The sequence below is a fragment of the Ceratotherium simum genome, chromosome X (assembly GCF_057802395.1).
Source record: "Ceratotherium simum simum isolate JZ-2026a chromosome X, ASM5780239v1, whole genome shotgun sequence".
Classification (NCBI taxonomy): domain Eukaryota; kingdom Metazoa; phylum Chordata; class Mammalia; order Perissodactyla; family Rhinocerotidae; genus Ceratotherium; species Ceratotherium simum.
The window spans coordinates 52,161,915-52,186,125 of NC_141940.1; the positions used below are offsets into that span (position 1 = coordinate 52,161,915).

Here is a 24,211-nt window from a genome sequence, read left to right on the forward strand (position 1 = left end):
CTACTGTGCATTTTTGTAGAAACACTAGTAACAAAAAACTGGAGACAAATATCAAACAAAAAGACAAAAATGCTACCATATTTATACTTTCTAATGTTATCTGAACAAGAGTTTAGATAAACTAAAGGTACTCTTGGAAAATCAGTTATTTGCTAGTTCTCCATTTGCTACATACTGGGTCCACAAAAATCAGAATGGAAAAATCAGTAATATTGCACATGTTGGTAAAAGTAAATGAAAAAAATTACAATGCATCAGAAATAATATACAGTACACATTAATATCTGTCATGATAAGCCTTTCTGTACAAAGGGGTGTGAATTTTTTTCATTTCTTTTATTTTTTAATTTACATTCTGAATTAAACAAATTGTAAATTTATTTTTAACTTTTGACTAAGGGTCTAGCTCTAGACTTTATTCTGGTATCTGTTTCTATTTACATAGCTATTTACAAACCTAACAATTTGGAATATTCATTGAAACTGGATCTTAAACTTTGATTATATACATCCTGTTGGAAAATGTGAATTAGCTGTTTAGCTTTATAAAGGATGTTCTTCCATAATAGGGGAATCACCTCGAGAGGATTTGGCTTGTTGGCCTGGAGTGAAAGTTGTCAAGGGAATGACTTTAATTGAATCGTCACTAGGATGAAGTCTTTCAGACATGGTGTAAAACTGGGATCTTGTACTGCCTTGCACTCCTTGATCAAGAGAAAGCAGTCCCTCAGGTCCAGCACCTTGCCCCCAACCTTGCTGCAAACCCATTGGTGGCTGTGCAGGGCTGCGATAGAGGGCAGCAGCCTGTGGCAGAGGAGGGCTGTAGCGGAGGACTGAGGCCTGTGCTGGTGGAGGGCTGTGGCGAAGAGCAGTAGCCTGTGCTGCAGGCGGACTGTGGTGGAGAGCAGAGGCCTGTGCTGGTGGAGGGCTGTGGCACAGTGCGATAGCCTGGGTCACCGGAGGATTGTGGCAGAGAGCAATGGTCTGTGTCACCGGAGGGCTGAGGCGGCGAGCAGAGGCCTGTGTCAGGGGTGGGCTGTGGCAGAGAGCAGAGGCCTGTGCCTGTGAAGGGCTGGAATGGGTCAGAGAAGCTGGCATCCAGCAGGCATCAGAATGGCCCAAGATGAGACATTCTTGAGTGCAGTTGTCAGAGGCCTCTTCCACAGTTGGTTGAACAGTTATTTCTGCAGCTGTTAGGGTGGGAAACAAATGATAAAATTTATATTTAAAAGACATACTTCTATTAGCTACTTGAAATAAATCATATTGTTACAAGAAAAGTTAGTAATCTATATATAAATACATCAGAGACTTCCAATATTTGCACATTTGGTACTTGATTGGTCAAGAAATAATTCCTAGAGAAACATAACCAGAAGTGGGTGGGTGGGGTCTCATTTTTATAAATTAAGATACTTTGGCCTAGTATTCCAAATGTAGATATGTTTTATTGAGTTTGTGACTATAAATGGAAACTATGGTCATTCATCTATACACACAAGTCAGTTGAAATATGGCTCCTAACTAACACAAGGAGAGGACACGAGCAAAATGAATGGGAAAACCAGTCCTAGAAACATATGATGAACTAACCAATTATAGCTAACCATTTGGTTAAGAATCTAATTAATTAATTTGAGAATAAATCTAAGAATAAATTAGGTTAATTTTGAAACATAGTTTGTTGAACTTTAAGATATGCCTTTTAGTTTCAAGAATGAAATATAGCTGTAATTATCTCAAAGATAACTTATTTCTGTATTCTTCATTTTCTGAAATAATGACAAATCAGAGTTTAGTAACATAATAAACTATAGATCCAAAGTACTTAGCTTTAAACTATAATATTTTCTAAAACTACTTTATAAGATTTCTATAAAGTTTACAAATGCCAATAGGTATCAAATATCAATAAGTACACCATACAAAGACTAGCAAAATAGAGTAGCTATAGCAATATAAAAGTTGACTTTAGAGCAAGAAATGTTTTTAGCCATATAAAGGATACAATCATGATATAAAGGTCAATTCTCAAAGACGACATAACAATCTTAAAAATTAAAAATAGGAATTCATGATCCTATAAATCCTCAAGAGGATATAGAGTCCAGGTCATTATTCCATCACATCTAAAACCAAAGAATAGGACATATAAGAACTGACTCCATTAAGACTAATTTTCTCCATTAGATAACCATTTACTTTTCTACATTTAGAGGATACTTAAAAAATGCCCTATGAGATTAACATTTAAAATATACTATATTTTTGCACAATTATATTTGAGAAATAGGAAGGTAGAGTTTTATGTGTTTGGAGTGATATTAAGTCATGAAAGCATGTATGGAAATATATGAACACACATATAACTATACTTTAAAACAAATTTTAATTTCCTGGTCATCAGAAAAGCAACTCATCTGGCAGCCTTTTTACAACAAAAGAATACATCATAATTTAAACATTGAGTTATTTGCCTATTTATGACAAGGAAATTGATACAAAGCCATTTTTCACTGAAAAGAGATATGATTTATAGACCTTTTTAATAGCTTTATTGAGATATAATTCATATACCGTAAAATACACCCATTTAAAGTGCACAATTCAATAGTTTTTAGTATATTCACAGAGTTGTGCAATCATCATACAATCAACTTTGGGACATCCTTATCATCCCAAAAAGAAACCCAGTATCTATTAGCAGTCACTGCCTATTTCCTCCCAAACCCCACAGCCCTAAGCAACTATTAATCTACTTTATTCTTTTATAGATTTGTCTGTTCTAGACATGTAATATAAATGGAATCTTTTAAATGGAGTCTTTTGTAACATTTAGTATAATGTTTTTTTTTCCTTTTTTTTTTTGTGAGGAAGATCAGCCCTGAGCTAACATCCATGCTAATCCTCCTCTTTGTGCTGAGGAAGACCGGCTCTGAGCTAACATCTATTGCCCATCCTCCTCCTTTTTTTCCCCAAAGCCCCAGTGGATAGCTGTATGTCATAGCTGCATATCCTTCTAGTTGCTGTATGTGGGACGCAGCCTCAGCATGGCCAGAGAAGCAGTGCATCGGTGCACGCCCGGGATCCGAACCCGGGCCGCCAGCAGCGGAGCGCGCGCAATTAACCGCTAAGCCATGGGGCTGGCCCAGTATAATGCTTTTAAGTTTCATCAATGCTGTAGTATGTATCAGTACTTCAATTTTTTTTTTTATTGGCCAAGATTATAATTTGTATGGATATACTACATTTTACTCATCCATTCATAAGTTGATGGACATTTGGGGTGTTTCCACTTTTTGGCTATCATAAGAAAATGCTGTTATGAACATTTGTGTAAAAGTTTTTGTGTAGATACAGTTATTCGTTTTTCTCAGGAATATACACAGAATTGGAGTTGCTGGGTGATATGGCAACTCTATGTTTAACTTTTGAGGAACTGTCAAACATTTTCCAAATTGGCTGCAGTATTTTACATTACCACCAACAATGCATGAAAATTCCAACTCCTCTACTCACTTTCTGCAAAAATTCAGCTGGGATTTTGATAGGGACTATGTTGAATCTGAAGATCAATTTGTGAAGTATTGCACTTTAACAATTTTAAATCTTCTGATCTTTGAACATGGGATGTCTTTCCACTTACTTGGATCCTTAATTTCTTTCAACAGTATTTCAGAATTTTCAGAGTACAAACCTTATGTTTCTTTTGTTAAATTTGTTTCTAAGTATTTTATTCCATTTTGTCCTATTGTAAATGGGATTGTTTTCTTAATTTTTTTTTAGGTATATTTACTGCTAGAGTATAGAAATATACTTGATTTTTATATATTGCTCTTATAACCTAGAACACTGTTGAGATTGATTATTAGTTTTAATAGGTTTTTAGTGGATTTCTTAGAATTTTCTATATTCAAGATCATATCATCTGCATATAGAAAGTTTTACCTCTTTCTTTGCAATCTGGATGCCTTTTATATCTTTTTCCTGTCTGATTGCCTTGGCTAAAACCTCCAGTATAAAGTTTAATAGAAGTGGTGAAAGCAGACATCCTATGTCTTTTTCCTGATCTTAGAAGACAACATTGAGTATTTCACCATGAAAGTATTTTCTAATTTCTCTCTTGGTTTCTTCTTTAACCAACTGATTATATAGGAGTGTGTTGTTTAATTTCCCCTTACTTGTTAGTTTTCCAAATTCCTTTCTGTCATTTATTTATAATTTCATTACATTGTTGTCAGAGAATATACTCTGTATGAGTACAATTCTTTCAACATATTTAGGCTTGTTTTATAGTCTAGCATATAGTCTATCCTGTAGAAAGCAGCATGTGCACTTGAGGAGAATGTGTATTCTTCTCTTGTTGGATGCAGTGTTCTACAGATTTCTGTTAGGTCTAGTTGGTTTATAGTACTGCTCATGTCTTTTATTTCTTTGTTGGTCTCTTCTCTAGTTGTTCTCCCTATTATAGAAAGTGGAGTATGGAAATCTTTAGGTGTTATTGTTGAATTGTCTATTTCTCCCTTCATTTCTGTCAGTTTTTGCTTCATGATTTTGGGGACACTGTTGTTAGATACATATATGTTTATAATTGTTATGTCTTCCTGATTATTTTGTCTTTTTATCATGATAAAATGTCGCTCTTTATCTCTAGTAACATTTTTTAAAATTATTTTATTGAGATCATATTGGTTTATAACATTGTGGAGTTTCAGGTGTACATTATTATATATCAGTTTCTGTATAGATAGCATCTTGCCCACCCCACAATGGTCTAGTTTTTATCTATCACCATATATATGTACCCCTTTACCCCTTTTGCATTCCCAACTGGAAACCACTAATCTCTTCTCCTTATCCATGTGTTTGTTCATCTTCCACAAATAAGTAAAATCATGCACTGTTTGTCTTTCTCCTTCTGGCTTATTTCTCTTAACATAATACCGTCAAGGTCTTTCCATGTTGTCACAAATGGAACAATTTTGTCTTTTTTATGGCTGAGTAGTATTGTATTGTACATATATACCACATCTTCTTTAACCATTCATCAGTTGATGGGCACTTCGGTTGCTTCCGTGTCTTGGTTATTGTGAATAATGCTGTAATGAACATAGGGGTGCATAAATCTCTTTGTATCGTTGATTACATGTTCTGACCTAGTAGTGGGATAGACGGATTGTGCAGTATTTTTATTTTTAATTTTTGAGAAATCTCTATACTGTTTTCTGTAGTGGCTGCACCAGTTTGCATTCCCACCAACAGTGTATGAGTGTTCCGTTTTCTCCATATCCTCTCCAACGCTTGTTATTTTTTGTCTTGTTAATTATAGTAATTCTGACGGGTGTAAGGTGATATCTCATTGCAGTTTTGATTTTCATTTCCCTAAAAATTAGTGATGTTGAACATCTTTTCATGTGCCTGTTGGCCATCTGTACATCTTCTTTGGAAAAATGGCTGTTCAGATCCTCTTCCCATTTTATGATGAGGTTGTTTGCTTTGTTGTTCTTGAGTTGTATGTGTTCATCACATATTTTGGGAATTAATCCCTCGTTGGATGTATGATTTGCAAATATTTTCTCCCAGTTAGTGGGTTATCTTTTCATTTTGTGCATGGTTTCCTTTGCCTTACAGAAGCTTTTTAGTCTGATGTAGTCCCATTTGTTTATATTTAATTTTGTTTCCCTTGCCTAAGTAGACATGGTATTTGAAAAGATGCTGAGACCAATGTCAAAGAGTGTACTGAGTATGTTTTCTTCGAGAAGTTTTATGGTACTAGGTCTTACATTCAAGTCTTTAATCCATTTTGAGTTAATTTTCATGTATGGTGTCAGATAATGGTCTACTTTCATTCTTTTGCATGTGTCTGTCTAGTTTTCCCAACACAATTTATTGAAGAGACTTTCCTTTCTCCATTATATGTTCTTGGCTCCTTTGTTGAAGATTAGCTGTCCATAGATGTGTGGGTTTATTTCTGGGATTTCAATTCTGTTCCATTGATCTCTGTGTCTGTTTTTCTGCCAGTACCATGCTGTTTTGATTACTATAGCTTTGTAGTATATTTTGCAGTCAGAGATTGTGATGCCTCCAGCTTTGTTCTTTTTTCTCAGGATTACTTTGGCTATTCAGGGTCTTTTGCTGTTCCATATAAATTTTAGGATTCTTTGTTCTATTTCCATGAAGAATGTCATTAGGATCCTGATTTGGTTTGCATTGAATCTCTAGATTGCTATAGGAAATATGGACATTTTAACTATTTTTATTCTTCCAGTCCATGAGCTGGGAATATCTTTCCATTTCTTTATGTCTTCTAGGATTTGTTTCAATAATATCTTATAGTTTTCAATGTATAGGTCTTTCACCTCCTTGGTTAAATTTATTCCTGGGTATCTTATTCTTTTTGTTGCAATTTTAAATAAGATTGTATTCTTGACTTCTCTTTCTCCTAGTTCATTATTGATGTATAGAAATGCAACTGATTTTTGTAAGTTCATTTTATATCCTGCAACTTTGCTGTAGTTGATTATTTCTAATTGTTTTCTGGTGGATTCTTTAGGATTTTCTATGTATATAATCATGTCATCCACAAACAGCCAGAGTTTTACTTCTTCCTTTCCATTGGGATGTCTTTTATTCCTTTTTCTTGCCTAATTTCTCTGGTCAAGACCTCCAGTATTATGTTGAATAAGAGTGGTGAAAGTGGGCACCCTTGTTTGTTCCTGTTCTCAGAGGGGATGTCTTTCAGTTTTTCACCATTGAGTATGATGTTGGCTGTGGGTTTGTCATACATGGCCTTTATTATGTTGAGGTACTTTCCTTCTATACACTTTTTATTGAGAATTTTTTTCATAAATGGACGTTGGATCTCATCAAATGCTTTCTCTGCATCTGTTGAGATCATCCTGTGATTTTTATTCCACATTTTGTTAATGTGGTGTATCACATTGATTGATTTGTGGATGTTGAACCATCCCTGCATCCCTGGTATAAATCCCACTGGATCACAGCGTATGATCTTTTTAACATATTGCTGTATTTGGTTTGCTAATATTTTGTTGAGGATTTTTGCATCTATTGTCATCAGTGATATTGGCCTGTAGTTTTTAAAACTGTCAAAAGTCAGTGACATGGGCCAGCCCCGTGGCTTAGGGGTTGGGTGTGCACGCTCCACTGCTGGCGGCCCAGGTTCGGATCCCAGGGATGCACTGATGTGCTGCTTCTCCAGCCATGCTGGGGCCACGTCCCACATGCAGCAGCTGGAGGGATGTGCAGCTATGACATGCAACTACCTGCTGGGGCTTTGGGGGGAAAATAAATAAATAAATAAAATTATGTAAAAAAAAAGTCAATGACAAAGAAAAAATATTAGGAGCAGCAAGGCAGAAGAAAATAACCTACAAAGGAACCCCTGTCAAGCTTTCAGCAGATTTCTCAGCAGAAACTTTGCAGGCTAGGAGAGAATGGGATGATATATTCAAAATACAGAAAGACAAAAACTTTCAGTCAAGAATACTCTATCCAGTGAAATTATCCTTCAAATTTGATGGAGAAATAAAAGCTTTCCCAGATAAACAAAAGCTGAGGGAGTTCATCGACACCAGACCTGCCTTACAGGAAATAATGAAAGGAGCCCTGCCATCTGAAACAAAAAGGCAAAGGTTTATAAAGCTTTCAGCAAGGTGATAAATAGACAGACAAAATCAGAAGATTACAGCTCTCTATCAGAACAGGTTAGCAAACAGTTAATTATAACATAAAATATAAAGGGAAGGAAAGTACCAAAAATAACTATAAACACTTCAATTTAGTCACACACTCACAACACAGAGAAGAAAAATTTGTGACAATAATTACTTTGAATGGAGAGAGTAAAGGGATGGAACCTGCCTAGGCTAATGGAGATAAGAGGTTATCAGAAAATGTACTATCTCATCTATGAGATCTGTTATACAAACCTCATCTTAACCACTAAACAAAAAATCAGAGTAGAGCCACAATTCAGAAAAATTGAGAAAACTGGGAAAACCCCCTCAGAAAACCACCAAAATGAAATGGTAGTCAGAAAGACAAAGCAAGAGAAACAATGGAAACATAAATCAACCAGAAAACAAGAGATAAAATGGCAGTATTAAGCTCTCATATATCAATAATCACTCTAAATGTAAATGTATTAAATTCTCCAATCAAAAAACACAGAGTAGCTGGATGGATTAAAAACCAAGATCCAACAATATGCTGCCTCCAGGAAACACATCTTAGCTCTAAAGACAAACACAGGCTCAGAGTGAAAATATGGAAGATGATACTCCAAGCTAATGGCAAACAAAAGAAAGCAGGACCTGCCATACTTATATCAGACAAAGCAGACTTCAAGTTTAAAAAGACAATGAGAGAAAAAGAGGGGCAGCATATAATGATAAAAAGGACATTCCACCAAGAGGACATAACATTTATGAATATATATGCACCTAACACAGGAGAACCAACAGTCCTAAAGGGAGAAATTGACAACAACACAATAATAGCAGGGGACCTCAATGCCGACTTACATCAATGGATAGATCATCCAGACAGAAAGTCAAGAAGGAAACAGTGGCCTTAAATGAAGCACTAGACTAGATGGACTTAATAGATATAAAGAGAGCATTCTATTCAAAAACTGTAGAATACACATTCTTCTCAAGTGCACATGGAACATTCTCAAAGATAGACCATATGTTGAGAAACAAAGTAAGCCTCAATAAATTAAAGAATATAGAAAGCCTATCAAGCATCTTTTCTGACCACAATGTTATGAAATTAGAAATCAACTACAAGAAAAAAGCTGGGAAAGTCACAAATATGTGGAGACTAAACAACATGCTACTGAACAACCATTGGGTCAAAGAAGAAATCAAAGGAGAAATCAAAAAATACCTGAAGACAAATGAAAATTAAATCACAACATACCAACTCATATAAGATGGAGCAAAAGCAGTACTAAGAGGCAAATTCATAGCAATACAGACCCACCTCAACAAACAAGAAAAATCTCAAATAAGTAATGGTAAACTACACCTAACAGAACTAGAAAAAGAAGAACAAGTGAAGGCCAAAGTCAGCAGAAAGAGGGAAATAATAAAAATTAGAGCAGAAGTAAATGAAATAGAGACTAAAAATCAATTGAAAGGATCAATGAAATAAAGAGCTGGTTCTTTGAGAAGATAAACAAAATTGACAAACCCTTAGCCAGACTCACTAAGAAAAAAAGAGAGAAGACCCAAATAAATAAAATTGAAAATGAAATAGGAGAAATTGCAATGGATACCGGCAGAAATACAAAGGATTATGAGAATACTATGAAAAACTATATACCAAAAAATTGGATAACCTAGAAGAAATGGATAAATTCTTAGAATCATACAACCTCCCAAAACTGAATCAAGAAGAAATAGAGAATCTGAATAGACCACTCACAAGTAAAGAGATTGAAACAGTAATCAAAAATCTCCCCAAAATCAGAAGCTCAGGGCCATATGGCTTCTCTGGAGAATTCTACCAAACATTAAAAGAAGATTTAATACCTATCCTTCTCAAACTCTTCTGAAAATTTCAAGAAGATGGGATGCTTCCCACTCATTCTATGAGGCCAACATTATCCTGATACCAAAACCAGACAAGGGCAACACAAAAAAGGAAAATTCTAGCAATATTTTTTAAGTCTGATATTAGTGTAGTCACTCTAGCTTTATCATGGTTTCTGTTTGTATGATATAATTTCTTCCACTATTTTGTAGTCAATCTATTTATGTCTTTGAATCTAAGGCCTGGATTCTGTAGGAATACATTTGGATTTTATTTTTTTATTCAGCCTGACAATTTCTGCCTTGTTTGGATTGTTAATCCATTCATTTTTGCTGTGAATTTTTGTTTTGTGGTTATCATGAGGTTTGTATAAAAGGTCTTACAGATAAGATAGTCCTTTTTCTGCTGATAACATCTTATTTTCATTTGCCTATGCAAGTTTGGTCCTTTTCTTCTTCTACTTCTATGTTTTTGTTGTCACAAATTGTCCCTTTTTATATTATGAGTTTGTTACCAAATTGAATTGATTATAGTTATTGTTAATGCTTCCTTTCCCTTTTACTTTTAAGTTATAATGAAGTGTTTACTAACCTATTCTTATATAGAGCTGCAATTTTCTGATTCTCTCTATTTATCACCTTGCTCAAAGCTTTGAATGCCTTTCCCTTTTCATTTTGGGTAGAAGAGCTCCCTTCAACATTTCTTGTAAAGCAGGTCTAGTAGTGATGAACTCCTTAAGCTTTTGTTTGTCTGGGAAAGCCATTATTTCTCCTTTGTATCTGAAAGATAACTTTGTTGGATGGAGCATTCTTGGCTGACAGCTTTTATCTTTCAATATTTTGAATATATCATTCCACTTGCTCCTGGCTTGTAGAGTTTCTGTTGAGAAATCTGTTGATGACCTAATGGGGATTCCCTTGAGTGTTATTGGTTTGTTTTTTTATTTCTCCCTGGCTGACTTTAATATTCTTTCTTTGTCATTGACTTTTGACAGTTTCATTATCACGTCTTGGGGAAGTTCTTTTTGTGGTGAGATAATTGGGTGTTCTATTAGCTTCATGGATTTGTATATCCAGTTCCTGCTCCAGGTTTGGGAAGTTCTCAGCTATTATTTCTTTAAATAAGTTGTCTGTTCCCTTCTCTCTCTCTTCTTCTGGAATACCCATTATCCTTATGTTGCCCTTTCTAATGGAGTTGGATAATTCTTGTAGAATTTCTACATTTTTTTAGAAAATCTTTGTTCTCTCTCCTCTTCAACCTGCATGATTTCTAGGTTTTTATATATGAGCTCACTAATTCTCTCTTCCATATGATCTGTTCTATTTCCAATTCTGTCTAATGCATTCTTCATCTTGTTTATTGAGTTCTTCAGCTCCAAAATTTCTGTTTGGTTCTATTTTGGAGTTTCAATCCCTTTGGTAAAGTATTCCTTCTGTTCATTGATTTTATTTCTGAGTCCATTGAACTGCCTCTCTGAGTTTTCTTGTGGCTCATTGAATTTTCTTCATGACAGCTATTTTGAATTCTTTATCAGTTAGATTACAGTCTTCCATGATTTTATGTTTGGTTTTTGAAGAACTGTTATTTTCTTTTTGTGATGCCATGTTACCATGGCTTTTTTTGGTGCTTGCTGAATTATTCCTCTGCCAGTGCTTTTGTAGTAGCAAACACTTTTCTTATTTAGGTATAGCTTTGTTTGTTATTTTTTTTGGTTTTGGTTTTTGCTGAAGAAGGTTTGCTCTTAACTAACATCTGTTGCCAATCTTCTGCTTTTTGCTTGAGGAAGATTTGCCCTGAGCTAACATCTGTGCCAATCTTCCTCCAATTTGTATGTGAGTCGCTGCCACAGCACAGCTGACAAGTAGTGTAGGTCCGCTCCCAAGATCCAAACCTGCGAACCCAGGCTGTTGAAGCAGAGTGCACTGAACTTAACCACTAGGTCATGGGGCCGGCCCATAGCTTCATTTGTTTTGATTCAAACTTTTCAACTGTTTGGAGAGTAGAAGCCTTTCTTTTGTTTTTCAGTAGTTGGTGCTACAGCACTAGTTTTTGGTTTCTCTTACCTGAGCTGCCTCTGGTTATCTTTGAGGATCTGCATATTCCACCCTCCACTGCCTCTATTTGAGGCACCACAGGTACTCTCCTCATCATTGTCTGTGCCTCTGGGGGTCACTAATGCCTTGCTGTTGCTGATGTCATGGGGTTGCTGGCTTCACCACTGGGGGTACAGGGATGGTTGACGCCTCCACTGCATCTGGGATCACCTGGGTCAGAAGCTCTGCCACCACGGTGGGGAGAGGGGAAGAGTGAGGCGGGACCCAGGTTCACAGGACCCTACCTCTGCTGTTGCTTGTTACCTTGTGGCCACAGGCACCACTGTGATTGGGATGTCAGAGTCCTATGTATGCCACTGCTGCTGCTACCAGGCTCTGAGTCACAGCTGGGGGCTTGGGATCATGAAGCTCCACATCTGCTGCTGCTCTACTTCCAATGCCTTCAGGTGCTGCCACAGCTGGCCAGCCAGAGTTGCATGCTCACCTCTGATGCTGCCCTCTGGATTCTCTGGGGCTGGGGGCAGCTGGCTCAGCTGCTGCTGCTAGGGGTCCAGGGTCCTGGGCACCATCTATATTATTCCCCTGTGCTCCACTCCATGTGCTCTGTGTGCTCCACTCCATCTACCTATGTATGTACCAATGTGTGTATCTTTGGCATACTGGTGTATTGGACAATGTAGCCTTTGTTGGGTTATGTATGTTTTACTTGGTGTAGATTGAAGGGGAGAGACAAAGGGATCCTCTCATGTCACCATGATGATGAAATCTCCTCTGTTAATCCATTCATTTTTAATGTTGTTATTGATATAGTAGATTTATAGCTACCATTTTACTTTTTGTTTTCTATGTGTTTCATGTCTTTTTCTGTTCCCCTATTTCTCCTTTACAGCTTCTTTTACCTTAGGTAAATACTTTCTAGTGTAATATTATAGTTCTTTTAATGATTTTTTCAATGTATATGCATATATAATATATAATGTATATAATATTGTTCATAAATATGTATACATATACACGCATACACACGTGTGTTTATCTCATTCTCTTATTGGTCTCCAGGGCTTGTGATCTTAACTTATCAGAATTACTTCAGAGTTATTATAAGTTAATTCCAGTGAAAGATATGGAAATATTACTCCTATATACCTGTATTCACTCTTCTCTATCTATATATTTGGTGGTCTAGTGGTTAAGATTCATCAGTCTCACCGCCATGGCCCATGTTTGTATCTGAGTCAGGGAACCACACCACCCATCTGTTGGTTGTCATATTGTGGTGGCCATGTGTTGTCATGATGCTGAAAGCTATGCCACTGGTATTTCAAATGCCAGCAGGATCACCAATGGTGGACAGGTTTCAGTGAAGCTTCTAAACTGAGACAAACTAGGAAGAAGGACATGGCCACCCACTTCCAAAATAACTGGCCATGAAAATCCTTTGAATAGCAGTGGAGCATTGTCTGATATAGCACCAGAAGATGAGACAATGGTGCAAAAGACCGGGTAGGGTTTCACTTGGCTGTACACAGGGTCACTAAGAGTCAGAATCAACTCAACAGCATTAACAACAAATATATATACATATAGCATCTATGTATGTTACAAACTCAACAGCACATTGTTAAAATTATTTCTTTGTGTATAATTTGTTATAATGAAGCTGAGAGCAAAATGAGAAAGCAAGTACCTAATTATAAATTTTGTTTTATTAACCTTCCTATTTGCCATTGTTGGTTTTCTTTGTTTGTTCGTTTGTTCCTTTGGATTTTTAGCTACCACCTGGTGTTGTTTTGTTACTCCAATTCAGCTGTGCTCCTATCCACCTCCTTTGTGCTGTTATTGTCACATATATATAATTTAAATAATGCTGCTGTGAACCTGAGTGTACAAATATCTATTTGAGTCCCTGTTTTCACTTGTTCAGGGTATATACCCAGAGATGAAATTGCTGGGTCATATGGTAATTCTATGTTTAATTTTTTGCAGAATCACCATACCATTTTCTAAAGCAGCTGCTCCATTTTACATTCCCACCAGCAATGCATAAGGGTTCCAATTTCTCCACATTCTTTCTTACATTTGTTTTTTTGATAATAGCCATCCTGATGGGTTTGAAGTGGTATCTCATTGTGCTTTTGATTAGCAATCCCCTAATGAGTAGTTTGCCTTTGGAGAAATGTCTATTCAAGTTATTTGCCCATTTTTTTATTGGGTTGTTTGGGGATGTTTTTGGTAATATTGTAATTCTTTTAATGATTTTTGGTGTATGTTGTGTTGTTAGAATTCTTTCTATATTCTGGATATCAGTCCCTTATTAGATATATGACTTGCAAATATTTTCTCCTATTCTGTGAGTTGTCTTTTCACTCTTTTGATAGTGTCCTTTCACGTACAAAAGTTCTTAATTTTGATGCAGTCCAACTTATCTATTTTTTTCTTTTAGTGCTTTTGCTTTTGGTGTCATAGCCAAGAAATCTTGCCAAATTCAATGTCATGAAGTTTTTCCCATATGTTTTCTTCTAAGATTTTTACAAGTTTAGCTCTTATATTTAAGTCATTGATCCATTTTGAGTTCATTTTTGTATATGGTGTATAGTAAGGGTGCAACTTCATTCTTCTGCATGTGGGTATACAGTTTTCCCAGCACTACTGTCCTCTAGTTTCTTAATGGCAGTTATTCATATTGCCATTCATATCTTTTCAGAAAATCTATTTCTACAACATTTAAGTGTTTGCCAAGTTTTAGAAGTCTAATTTGTTAAGAACTATCCACCTTCTAAGTTCACTTGATATCACTCTGTCTCTAGTTAAGCATTAGTACTGACACATAATCTTTTAGATGGGCAGATGTGCTTCACATAAAATGTTTTCAAATAATGTGGTGGAACAATGTAATGATATTGTTCAAACGATATTTTACTATAAAATATAGGTAATTCAGTACATCTCTAGAGCTTCTCTTGAAAATTCGCCTTGACAAGAATCAAAAATTTCTTTTGCATTTCCTCACTCAACTCTGATTTATGATGAATAAAAGACTACATAAGCACTAATTGAATAGAGCCTCTGTCAATTTCATAGCAAAGTTTTGATAATAAATAACCAGAAACTTATTGATAGTATTTATCCTAAAAATCTCTTTTTGCCTTTTAATTAATGGGTATACTATAGTTAATAACATTTGTGAATTTAAAAATAAACTATTCATGAGCTACAAGATGAAATCATATATCCAGAATTACTAAATGTAATTCATATACCCAGCTTGGTGGCCAGGAAATTATTCCCAATATTTGTGTATGTGTGTGTGTGTGTGTTCAATTTATAAAAAATCACATCTTCAGCTAAATGTTTTTAATCTCAGTAATTCAGAATACCTTGGTGAAAATCCTAGTTTTAATTAAAACAAGATTATAATAAACTCCACTGTTGTATATCTAGGTACATAAAAATCCGCCAACTACTAGTGAATCAATATTAAATAAGTGTACAAAAAAGAGAAGTAGAATTAACATTCTAACAGTTTTTATTTGAATGAATGCTGCTAAAATATTCTTTTAAGCATATTTTCTTCAGTGGACTATACCGTCTCCTTTAAGATTATCGACACCGTTTAATGAGTTTAACAAACTATTTCCCAAAGAGATAGTATGAGAGAAGTACAGATTAACGAAGTGCAAATTCAAAATAGCACGCATTGTGAATTTGTGTTCAAACTAATTACACTTAAAACAACATTCTCTGAGGGCTTCTGTAACTCATTAATAACATCTAACTTTGAAGAAATGTATATTCTTCTTAGGACAATATATTATACTTGCACAGCACCAAAATACTCTGTGGATATCACAATAGTCTTCTATAGGGAAAATATGATGTAGTTAGATAGTTGGTCATTTTACCATGTTGAAAAGGCAACTTGAACTAAAGTTATGATTTAAATGATGGCCAAGAACTCTGCCAATATGCACATCAATTGAATTTACTGGGAAAATGGAATATACAACAGGGTAATAAAAATACCTATCCACAAAGAATATATTGCAGAGAAGACTCCCCCAATATCTCTCTTTGGAAATCACTTACAAGATAACAGTTACCACCTGCAGTTGTTGAGAACGAGTGAGAAAAAATGAGTGTATTAAAATCTATTTTTAGCACAATGAAATGAAGATCACTGTTAGAGTGTAATTCATCTGTCCTGTCTCAGAGAGAAAATGTGCTCTTATGAGGTTAAACAAATTCATTTGGACAATCTTTTCCTTCATTCTAAATGCTTACACTTACTTGACCTTTAAATTGCTTTTGAGAACTATCTATTAACTCATATTTATTTAATTGGCTGATACATAATACGTGTTTCAAGAACTAGAGGAGCAAATCCATGCTTTCAAAATTCAGATATCAAGTTCATAGATGTGATTAAATGTGCTCTGGTGATGCTCCCTATCATTCTCTAACCTTTATCAATTTGAGGGCAAATGCATATTTTATAGACATTTTCCTTAGTGCTATCCCAAAGTTGAATTGAATAATCATTATACAGAAATCTCCAGTTAAACTGTTCCATTTAATGCATCTGTTAATCTCTGATAGCAAATTTCACATGATAGAGGTCTTATACAGATCATTTGATTAGTGTTTAAAGCTGAACTCTCATGAAAGAGAATGAGATATTGTTGTAAATTTGCTTTGATCTCTCTTTCTCTTGCTCTTTCAGTAGCTTCTCAATTGTAACACTGAAGATTTTAAATGTTATGTTTTAAGGGAATATCAGGTTGTAACTGATACATTCATTTCAGGGAAAAATTTCACTGCCGTTAATAGTTCATCATTTGGTCTTCCCAATAACAGAAATATACGACTTGCCTAACAGGTTGACAGTTCAGAGTTTGGTTGAGCGTGATCCCAATGCATAGTAAAAGTATTTGAAACATTCAGTTTAGCTTTTAACTTTGTGGAGTTCTGTGTAACTCAAAGTTCCACTAACATTATTGAAGATAATCTGTTGCAAATTGATAGCTTCAATCTATTCATGTAAGTAAACTAGCCAGAGCAGCAAAAGTATACACTAGAAACAGATGTAGGATGAGTGGTCTTATTTTCACCTGACATCTCTCCAATATCCACTGGGACTTCTTGGGAACAAACTGTGTGAAGTGATCATCACCAAGATAGTAATTTGGGACCCACACGGATAGGCAAACATCTGGAATTTGGTGGGATTGGAAGGCTTACTATGAAAATATCATTCGAATTGGCTACATCATAGCTACAAACATAGCTATACTTTATGTTAATACATTATGTTTATTCTACACCAACCTTTAATCAATCCATGGTTCCATAATCATGTTTTGGTTTCAATTTTTAGACTCCCCAGAGTTTTATTCCTATATAAACTAAAGTCTAAATTAAGTAAATTGCCTAACTTAACAAAGAGCAGGTTTTAAACTAAGAAAAGTCTTAATATTAACAATCTAGGATTGCATTTAGAATAAAATGATGAAAGAAGCAAAATTCTCACACAGTGAAACAAACTGCCCATAATTACACAGATATTTTTCATATTTCAAAACACTACACATACATGAACACATAGCTCATGATATTAACAATAATCAAACATGAGGAAGCAATTTTCGTTTGTTATAGCATTTCTGATTAATCAACAAGTGTAGCACTTTCTATAATATCAGGTTATTGAGACCTCAGCAAAATGATGGTGACAACAACCTTTCACTGGTTAAGTTAACGATATCCACTAAAAATGTCTTTCTTTCCCCTTTAAAAGTAGTAATTGATAAAATTGCCCCAGCAATTCAGGACTGGTATAAGAAAAAAAAAACCCTGAATTACCTCAGCAACCAAAAATAATACCATGGATAATATTACTAAATAAATTTTGTTTCATATCTCTCTGAAATACTTTGAAAGAATTAAAACATTTGTTAATATGAATTGATATGCTTTAATAAAATGAGTTGTGATATCTTTCATTTCAAAATTCTCTGCCATATTGACCTGTATCATGGGACTGTAAAATATTTTTTAAACATGCAAATCTATCCAAAACTAAAACAGAATGCACATAAATACCAAACTTGTAATTACTTTGTCCTTTCATATTTTAACGTATTATTGAAATAGTACACACATCCTTGAAGAAGAGACAATGACAATTTGGTACAACATATTATCATGCTAGGAGTGTTGTTATGTGAAGATTACTACAAAAGGCATTATTTGTATTTGACTTTTGAAATTGGAAAGGAAAACATTTTCTTCTTTTTTTCCCCAGGGAGTGGGGGGACATTTTTTAATTATCCTTCGGAAATTCGATTTATAGCCTGAACTTAGCATTTATTGACGTCCAAAACAGAGCAAGATGATTGCCTTTGGTATGACTTTTAACTTTTTTTAGTTTAGTAGAGAATCTATCAGACTTATAGATTCTCCTTTTGGGAGGTAGAGAAAGTGCCTCTTGGTCTATAGCCACAGTGACCATGAAAAACATACAGAATTACTAATGACCAATAAATGTAGCCAATGCCATTCTTCCAGTAATCTTGGCCTATTTGTGGTAATGAAGTGGGCTTAGTAATAACTATTGCTGCTCTACAAAGCAGGAAGCCTGTGCTTAATCAGACTGGGAAAACTGGGACACAGCTGCCTTGTGCAAGAACTAGTTTGGCAAAATTTTCACACTTTGGTGTTAACACATTCTGCTCTTTTGAATATATCTTACAAGAACTAGAAATTGTTCTCTCCATTTAAAAATTAATAATCTACCATTATAAACTTCCTTTTTATAAATTCTGGGAGTTTCTTGCAAGCATGTTGGGTTCTTAAAATAATGAGTTGTTTTAGAATCCTGAATCACTAATAATAAATACTGTTCAGTTTATTTATTAGCAAAGGCTATTCCAGATAAACGTGTAAATACATGTTATTTCAGAAACTCAATAACATGTATTGAGTGTTAACATATTGACTATTAACATAAAATCATTCATGACATTTTAGTAATTCTTTTGGGAAAATATTTGTTTATAAATTTACTATCAGTTACTTATTCAAGAACTGTATTTGGCAAAAGCAAGAGTTAATGTTAATGAATAAAGGGATATATAATAATTAATTGATATTTTAAAATGTAATTGATAATTTTAAAAGCATACCATTTAAATATGCCTTTCAAGGGGCCGGCAGGTGGCACAGTGGTTAAGTGCGTGCGCTCAGCTTTCCCGGCCCAAGGTTTGCGGGTTCTGATCCGGGGTGCGCACCAACGCACCGCTTGTCAAGCCATGCTGTGGCGACATCCCGTATAAAGTAGAGGAAGACGGGCATGGATGTTAGCCCAGGGCCAATCTTCCTCAACAAAAAAAGAGGAGGATTGGCATCGGATGTTAGCTCAGGGCTGATCTTCCTTACACACACACAAAAAATAAACAAATAAATAAAAATAAATATGCCTTTGAACACAATCTATAGTATCAGTATCTTTGGCTTTGACAAAGAATAGCAAGTACAAGACAAAAATATATTCAAAGATCATGAAAACGTACTATTTCATGCTTATTAAAAAACAAATACTAAGTCTATCATATGTAATACTAAGAAACATTGATAAAAGATGTACGTAGAAAGAAAAATCAGATACCTAAATTACCTTGAACACTCCATTTAAATAATTTCATTTATATAAAATTGACTTTTATACTGAAAATATATACAACAGAGAAAGTGTGATCTATCACTCTCATCATCGATAACCGTAGTCTGGGAAGGAGAAAGGATTTCTTCCTCTTCTGATGCTCCCTGAATAGGGCGCTAATAAAAGTAAAGATAACAGCAGGGGCACCAGGTAGTCCCACTGCTGGGATCACCTCTAGGTTATTCTGGGCTAGGATTTGGAAATGTCAAAGTATATAATGTAACAAATGTGAAAACATTTTTTCTAAAGTAACTTAGAATAAATTTGTCCAAATGCGAGAGAAGTCATGAAAATTTTCTCTAGTGACATCCTTATTCCTGTTACAGTGTTTGTGAACTATTTTCCATAATATAGGTGTATAAAAATTAACTATTTGGGATTAAGTATTACATATTATTTGAATGCAATATTCAATGAATTTTGATTTATCTTAGCCAAACATTATGTATGTGAGCATTTATTCAATATTTTGTATTTTAATTAGTTCCTGGAAACTCATTATGTTCCTGGTGTCAACATGTTGATTGACTTTTAGCAAGAGAGAAAAAAAATGTTGCTTTTTTTTTTTGGAAACAGAGAATGCCTGGTACTTGTTTTTCTAGTTGTGCTTGTATTGATTTCCGTATTTAGAAAAAATAACACTTTATATAATTTTATACTAGTAATGTAAGTACATTTTAATTGGTCAAGAGATAAACCTAATTGCTTGCTTTTATTAATGCAAATATCATAACTGTATTATAAATGTCACATGCAGATTTTTCCTTCAAATTGATATTTTAGAAACGGCAATTGGTGTTCCAAATGTATTAAGCATATTATATATTCAATATGCTATCTGAAGTTTTGTAATGAGGAGGCATTAGAACGTTTGTACAGATGTAATATGGACAAGCAATGAATCAAATTTAGTCTAATGAATCATAACTTTGAAGTTTACACTGCAGACAAGTTGTATTTGAATTACTCTGTACAAGATTTCAAAGGCAAGTGTATATGTCACAAAAACATACAGAGAATTATGGAGTATAGTCTTCATTTAAACAATACTCTTTCTTTACAGCAAACTAAAGTTTTAATTAATGATATGGATAAGCTGTCATAATGTAACAGACCAATCATGTATTATTTACAAAATGGCTGATGAGAGGGAGGAAAAAAATGAGATTTCTTAAAATGTATTGGATCCAAAGATCTGTATGTAATTTATGAATGATAGCCAATTTAATCCATTTAAGAAGCAGATGGTAAATAAGATAGGGGTTGCATTAACAAAGTAAAAGATCTTGTGTGTGTGTGTGAGTGTGTGTGTGTGTGTGTGTTTGTAAAGATAGAGAGGGTGTGATTGTAGTGGGCATGGTGGAGAGAATGCACATCTATGGAGGACTGGGGATGATAGAATTAAGGGAAGGAAAGGAGAGAAATAGGTAGGGAGATTTGCAATGAACTAGTGTGAATAGTCTTTTGTTCAGTTAATTGGGACCTTCAGTGAAGAGAAAGTTCCAGAGGCAGTACTCTGTCTCAATTGAGGGAAATGAACCAAAAACGATCCCTGTTATATAGACATAGAAACAGATGAAACAAGTGAATTGCATGTAGGCTGGCAGATTAAGATAGAACATAAGGAAATATTCCCTGAATTAAGCAGAATACTTATTTCAATACAATTTTTCCTGAAATTGTTTTTCCTCACTATTAACATGTATCCTCCTTCCCAAATATGGATTTTATTGTACATACCTACATACATAACTTAAGTGCAATTCAGTACGTACACATGTACTTGCTTTTACTAAGAAAGGGAGAAAGGATTAACCTCATATTTTTATTCTCTTGTTAACTCATTAGGTTTCCTAGTGACAGAGTTGTATGTAGGCTCTAAGGATGGACCTGCATTTACTCACTACAGCAAAAAAACTTTAGTTTCAAAATAGTTATGAAGAATCCAGGTCCACAACACTGCTTTTACTCTTACCACCACAAGGTAAGGTCCTATGTTTACTGTTTTACTGGGTGAATTACACAGATATATTTCTGAATGTTAAACAAACCATGAATTCCTGGGATATAATTCATTCCCTAATACATATCTCACTTTTTATGTATTGTTAGATTTTTTTTTTAATTTTTTGTTTATTGCAGTAACATTGGTTTATAACATTGTAAAAATTTCAGGTGTACATCATTGTACATCTATTTCTGCATAGATTACATCATGTTCACCACCAAAATACTAATTAGAACCCATCACCACACACATGTACCGAATTATCCCTTTCACCCTCCTCCCTCCCCCATTCCCCTCTGGTAACCACCAATCCAATCTCTGTCCCTATGTGTTTGTTTATTGTTGTTATTATCTACTACTTAATGAAGGAAATCATACGGTATTTGACCTTCTCCCTCTGACTTATTTCACTTTGCATTATACCCTCAATGTCCATCCATGATGTCACAAATGGCTGGATTTCATCGTTTCTTATGGCTGAGCAGTATTCCATTGTGTATATATACCACATCTTCTTTATCCATTCGTCCCTTGATGGGCACTTAGGTTGCTTCCAAGTCTTGGCTATTGTGAATAAGGCTGCAATGAACACAGGGGTGCGTGTACCTTTGCAAATTGGTGTTTTCAAGTTCTTTGGATAAATACCCAACAGTGGAATAGCTGGATCATATGGTAGTTCTATCGTTGATTTTTTGAGGAATCTCCATACTGTTTTCCATAGTGGCTGCACCAGTTTGCACTCCCACCAGCAGTGTATGAGAGTTCCCTTCTCTCCACATCCTCTCCAACACATGTTGTTTCCTGTCTTGTTAATTATAGTCAGGTGATATCTCATTGTAGTTTTGATTTGCATTTCCCTGATAGTGATTTTGAACATCTTTTCATGTGTCTGTTGGCCATCTGTATATCTTCTTTGGAGAAATGTCTGTTCAGGTCCTTTGCCCATTTTTTAATTGGGTTGGTAGTTTTTTTGTTGGTAAGATGCATGAGTTCTTTATATATTTTGGAGATTAAGCCCTTATCAGAAGTATGGTTTGCAAATATCTTCTCCCAATTGTTAGGTTGTCTTTTCGTTTTGTTGATGGTTTCCTTTGCTGTGCAGAAGGTTTTTAGTTTCACGTAGTCCCATTTGTTTATTTTTTCTATTGTTTCTCTTGCCCGGTCAGACGTGGTGTTTGAGAAGATGTTGCTAAGACTGATGTCGAAGAGCGTACTGCCTATGTTTTCTTCTAGAAGTTTCACAGTTTCAGGTCTTACATTCAAGTCTTTAATCCATTTGGAGTTAATTTTTGTGTATGGTGTAAGGTAAGGGTCTACTTTCATTTTTTTGCATATGGCTATCCAGTTTTCCCAACACCCTTTGTTGAAGAGACTTTCTTTTCCCCATTGTATGTTCTTGGGTCCTTTGTCAAAGATTAGCTGTCCATAGATGTGTGGGTTTATTTCTGGGCTTTTGATTCTATTCCATTGATCTGTGTGTCTGTTTTTGTGCCAGTACCATGCTGTTTTGGTTACTACAGCTTTGTAGTATATTTTGAAATCAGGGAGTGTGATACCTCCAGCTTTGTTCTTTTTTCTCAGGATTCCTTTAGCTATTCGGGGTCTTCTGCTGTTCCATATAAATTTTAGGATTCTTTGTTCTATTTCTGTGAAAAATGTTGTTGGAACTTTGATAGGGATTGCATTGAATCTATAGATGGCTTTAGGAAGTATGGACATCTTAACTATGTTAATTCTTCCAATCCAAGAGCACGGAATATCTTTCCATTTCTTTGTGTCTTCTTCAATTTCTTTCAGAAATGTTTTATAGTTTTCGGTGTACAGATCTTTCACCTCTTTGGTTAAGTTTATTCCTAGGTATTTTATTCTTTTTGTTGCAATTGTAAATGGGATGGTATTCTTAATTTCTCTTTCTGCTACTTCGTTGTTAGTGTACAGAAATGCAACTGATTTTTGTATGTTGATTTTGTATCCTGCAACTTTACCATATTCGTTTATTACTTCTAAAAGTTTTCTGGTGGATTCTTTGGGGTTTTCTATATATAAAATCATGTCATCTGCAAATAGTGACAGTTTCACTTCTTCCTTTCCAATTTGGATCCCTTTTATTTCTTTCTCTTGCCTGATTGCTCTGGCTAGGACTTCCAGTACTATGTTAAATAGGAGTGGTGACAGTGGGCATCCTTGTCTGGTTCCTGTTCTTAGAGGGATGGCTTTCAGTTTTTCACCATTGAGGATGATATTAGCTGTGGGTTTCTCATATATGGTCTTTATTATGTTGAGGTACTTTCCTTCTATCCCCATTTTATTCAGAGTTTTTATCATAAATGGATGCTGTATCTTCTCAAATGCTTTCTCTGCATCTATTGAGATGATCATGTGATTTTTATTCTTCATTTTATTAATGTGGTGTATTACGTTGATTGATTTGCGAATGTTAAACCATCCCTGCATCCCTGGAATAAATCCCACTTGATCATGGTGTATAATCTTTTTAACATATTGTTGTATGCGATTTGCTAGTATTTTATTGAGGATTTTTGCATCGATGTTCATCAGTGATATTGGCCTGTAATTTTCTTTTTTTGTGTTGTCCTTGTCTGGTTTTGGTATCAGGGTAATGTCAGCTTCGTAGAATGAGTTAGGGAGCTTCCCCCCCTCCTCAATTTTTTGGAAGAGTTTGAGAAGGCTAGGTATTAAGTCTTCTTTGAATGTTTGGTAGAATTCACCAGGGAAGCCGTCTGGTCCTGGACTTTTATTTTTGGGGAGGTTTGTGATTACTGTTTTGATCTCCTTACTGGTGACTGGTCTATTCAAATTCTCTACTTCTTCTTGATCCTGTTTTGGAAGGTTGTATGATTCTAAGAATTT

General features: G+C 34.9%; 1 protein-coding gene across 2 annotated transcripts in view; it reads right to left on the reverse strand.

Annotated features, from left to right (window-relative positions):
* Nucleotides 1–256: 256 nt before the first annotated feature.
* LOC106802872 (protocadherin-11 X-linked-like) overlaps nucleotides 257–24,211 on the reverse strand; it is a 395,975-nt gene continuing 372,020 nt past the window's right edge. For both annotated transcript variants that reach the window (XM_014792355.2, XM_087427294.1), the window contains one exon: nucleotides 257–1,190. In XM_014792355.2, the coding sequence (XP_014647841.2) occupies nucleotides 544–1,190 (647 nt within the window). In that variant the 3' untranslated portion in view covers nucleotides 257–543. The remainder of the gene's footprint in view (nucleotides 1,191–24,211) is intronic.